Genomic DNA, 4214 nt, shown 5'->3' on the forward strand with positions numbered 1-4214 from the left:
AAAAAAAAAGGGGGGGGGTCGTTGCCATGGATGTTGCCATGGAGAGCAGGGAGAGAGAGAGTTCTTTGTTGATTTTTGCTTATCTAAGGTATGCGAGGACCCTAGCTGCTAGCAGACAAACTTATCTCTGTCCAGTTTTCTTCTCTTTAACCCTTCCAATACTAAATTAGACTAATACAATATACTTAAAATTACACAAGAAAGGAAGCACCTACTTTTATTAATCTAAAGAAATGCTGAATGTTTAACTTGCCAGCTGAAAGTTTAAAGTTCTAGTTAAATTAAATTGGGAACAGGCTGCGCGACCTGCTCCCTCCCTCCCCTGCATTTTCTCCAACCTCATATACCTATACATAATTTTCCAAAATGAAGCATTGCTGGGTTAAATGATAAACATCTAAGTATTTTAAAATAGCATACAATACTGAAACATTGATTGCTAGATGTGTTTTAATTCGCCAGCTCTTAGTATGTATACTTTCTTGAAAGTAAGAGAAATACTTAATGGAAGGTCTGAGGCATGGTTATGCATTTTTGAAAGACATAGAAAGAAGGTTTGAAGGCTAATTTAAAAGTGTGAAATTTGTGAAGGTTGTGTATGTAATGAGAAGGAAAAGAGAAATGTTGAAAGAAAATGAGGTTTCAGTCTCCAAGCCTGGCAGGACAGGGTAGCTGGACAGTTCTTAAGCTAAACCAGAATATTAAAAAAAACAGCAAGAATAAGGTTCAGTACAAATAAGAAGTTAAGCCAGCAATTTCAGCAATTCCTCAGGAAACATAACATCAAGCACGTTACTGGCATACCATATAACCCACAGGGACAAGCCATAGTAGAACGACAGAACAAAGAACTAAAAACCCAGATTCAAAAAGAAAAAGAAGGGGGAAATACTGGCACGCCCCAACAACTATTACAACAGGCCTTATTAACTCTCAATTATTTTCATTTTGCCCCCGACGGTCTTCCTCCCATTTTCAAACATTGGGGAGGTCTCAAGGACATACCAATACCTCTCCCCTTGGTCCGGTGGAGAGATCCACTAACCGGGGCTTGGAAGGACCCCAACCCACTCTTAACCCAAGGGAGAAGGTTTGCTTGTGTTTTTCCAGAAGGTGAGAAAAATCCCGTGTGGATTCCTGCCCATAACATCAAACCCTGCACCACTAGCGATGAGCCGTAGACCACCACCACCACCACCATCACCCCCGGTAGAGGAAATGGAGGACCTGGACATAGAGGACCACCAGCCCCAGCGGTGGAGACGACCAAGACACCGACGAGCTCACCCCATCACTTGGAGCGATATGAAGGCCCTGCAAGAAGAAGCCCAGCGAATGGCACCAGACCCTAACCCCTCCGCTGGCACACTGTTTTTGCTTATGTGCGCCATCATCGCTACCAACAGCACGGGAGTCTGTGGGCAAGAGGTTTGGGCTGCCATACCCCATCCAGGCGTGCTCCTCCCTGTTGCGGTAAATAGCCCACAATTTCCAGTCATAAGAGCCTCTAACTGCACTCTTGGACTCCCCTGTGACAGGGCAGGGGCAACGGAAGCCCCCTGGAATGGTACCCTGTGGGCTAACATCTCCACCCCAGACATACTCAAATGGACATTAGAAGCCAACGTAGCAGCAGCGGAAGGTTGGACACTAGTAGGACATCACGCTACCGGAGACTTCCTGATGCCTAATGTATCTGCTACCTCAGGAACCATGATAGGACTCAATGGGACCTATCCTCTAGCACTGTCCAACTGGTCCCGACCAGTGTCAGCTCCAATAATAGAATCTTTGTGCCCATATCTCTTCCAGACACCTCACAAAGCTGAACTGCCCCTTACTGGAGTCCCCTGGGAGGACTGTCTAAGAGCGTCCCAGGTAGATGGTCAAACTAAAACACTAGGCATTTGGGGGAAATGGCTAAGAAAAGGAATGCAGCCTTTTGCCATTCAGAGTCCAATGCAGGCACTCCGCAGCCAACTTGGGAGGTGGGACTTATGTGGGCCCTCAGCATGCTTGGACATGCGCCCATTTTTTGGTCTACAAAGGCTAACTCTGTATAATGGGACATGGAATGTTAATGCGTGGAGATGGGAAGGGAATATCATGGTCTATGTAAACCGGTCTCGTCAATATTTCTTTGAACCTTGTGTTAGACCCCCTTTTTACTTTTTCCTAAGTAATTATAGTGCCTTTAATTGCACCCATGCCCTTTGCAGCCTTAGCAACTGTTGGTCCAACCCTACTCGATATGCAGTAGCCGTGCGTAACCCTGCTATACTATGGGTCCCTGCTACAACGCCTGATTGGGAAGGCCCTTCTGACTTGATAATACACAGAGACTTCGCCAGGTCTAAAAAAGCAATAGGGTTAGTTATACTACTGATAAGCACCATAATTGGTGCAATAGCAGGGGCCGCTACCGGGGTTACCTCTTTGGTTACTACCCAGTTAACCACTAGTGCCTTAAACACGCTTTCAGAATCAACGGCTCAAGCCTTTACCACGCAGGCTTCTATTAATCAGCAAATCTGGGGAGCCATAATAAACCTACAGCAACAAATAGACCTCCTTGTGGAGGAAATAGCGGGCCTGTGGCAACTTACACACACCACCTGTGACATCCGATTCCCCAGTATATGTGTAACCACGATCCCAGTGCCCAAAGTATGGCTGAAAGAGAGCACCTGGCAGCCTTACTAAAAGGCCCTTTTAGCCAACAGTTCCTTAATACCACCTATCAACTACAAAAGGAAATCTTGAAAATCAATTCTACCCACGTAGAGCCTATTGCGTATAATTTCCTTACTGGTGCTCTTGCGAGACTGACCTTCTGGTTAAACCCAGCCAACCTCCTCATCTGCGGAGTCATGATAGTAGGATTTGTCATAGGAATAGTATTATTTCGCTGTTTATACAACATGTTCAATAAGCTAAGTGCTCAGCAAGCCATGATCATACACGTCCAGCAGGCACTAATAAGAAAAGAAGGGGGAGATGTAGGGAGAGCTCAGGAGATTTATCTCAGTGCTGCGGCAGATGCAATGGCGTGAGTACGCTCCGCCTGCACAAGCTTCCTCGGCACACCAGGAAGTGGCATCGCCCGCCTGAGCTGACCCCCTAGAGCCCCTACATAGTACCCTGATCTTTCCTACTATTGGTTGCCCTATGGATGTTGTAAACTTCTGATTGGTCTGGAATGTTATATATGTTGCTGCACTTACACAATAAACTTAGGTCTGCATCACTGAACCTGGTCTCTGGAGTCGGGCATGCTTCTTCAGGACTCCGTCGGCCTCACCCCCGCGGGACCCCCTGCTTCACACCCCTTCCAGGGCCTCAGTGCTGCTTCAGGAACTTTAGCCTGGAAGTGCCTGAACACTGGGAACTGGTCCTGCACAGCACCTGCTACAGGTGCTCTGGCCTGGGAGCTAACATGTGAACACCAGGAACTTCTCCTGCGTAGTGCGGTCCCCAGAACCCCGATTCTCCTGGCAGGAGGTAGCACCAAGCACCAGTGACTTGACTGTGTTTCTTATCACCTGCGTCTGGGATTCCTGATTTCCTGTGCATTCATACTAAGAGCCAGTGAGTCCAATTCTTGGTGCATGGGCACACAGGGACCCTGATTCTCAATATGAGGTTGCGCAAAGCAACAGAGACTCTGATACTGGATTCTTGGGGAACTCTGACTCCTGGCGCATGCTAGGGTCTCTGATTTTCTACACACTCCAGGGGGGGTCTCTGTTCCAGCATGGTGCAGGCGGAGTCCCTGATTATAAGGGCACACACAGGGCCACATTGAGCACTGGTAACACTGACTCTGAGCGAGCCTAGTTCCCACCAACCCACCACAACCACATATCTTAGTATCAGAGCTCTTCAGTGACACTAGGGTGGGGTGAGGCTCCCACTGCACATGGCACAGACCCACACAACTCGACGTTTGAAACATCTGGAGATAATCAGAATGGGGAGATGACACAACCCCCAGAGGAAAGAAAATGAGGAGTCGCCAAGAAAGGAAATTAATGAAAATGAAGCATGCAACATGACAGAAAAAGAATTCAGAGTAATGGTTGTACAATTCATTCACCAGATGGATGAGAAAATCAACAACCTATGCAAGAATCAGGAAGAAATGAAAAGTGATATAGCTACAATCAAAAACACCATGGAAGGTTTCAACAGTAGACTAGAAGAAGCAGAGGACC

At 47.0% G+C, this 4214-nt stretch overlaps 1 protein-coding gene across 1 annotated transcript in view; it reads left to right on the forward strand.

Moving 5' to 3' along the window:
* The window catches only part of LOC106725119, a 10799-nt gene extending 7817 nt beyond the window's left edge, over nucleotides 1–2982 (forward strand). Inside the window, exon 2 of the mRNA XM_014535092.1 lies at nucleotides 1111–2982. Within this exon, the coding sequence (XP_014390578.1) occupies nucleotides 1171–2703 (1533 nt within the window). The 5' untranslated portion in view covers nucleotides 1111–1170 and the 3' untranslated portion in view covers nucleotides 2704–2982. The remainder of the gene's footprint in view (nucleotides 1–1110) is intronic.
* Nucleotides 2983–4214: the final 1232 nt, after the last annotated feature.

The sequence above is a fragment of the Myotis brandtii genome, unplaced genomic scaffold (genome assembly GCF_000412655.1).
Source record: "Myotis brandtii unplaced genomic scaffold, ASM41265v1 scaffold1377, whole genome shotgun sequence".
NCBI classification, from domain to species: Eukaryota; Metazoa; Chordata; class Mammalia; order Chiroptera; family Vespertilionidae; genus Myotis; species Myotis brandtii.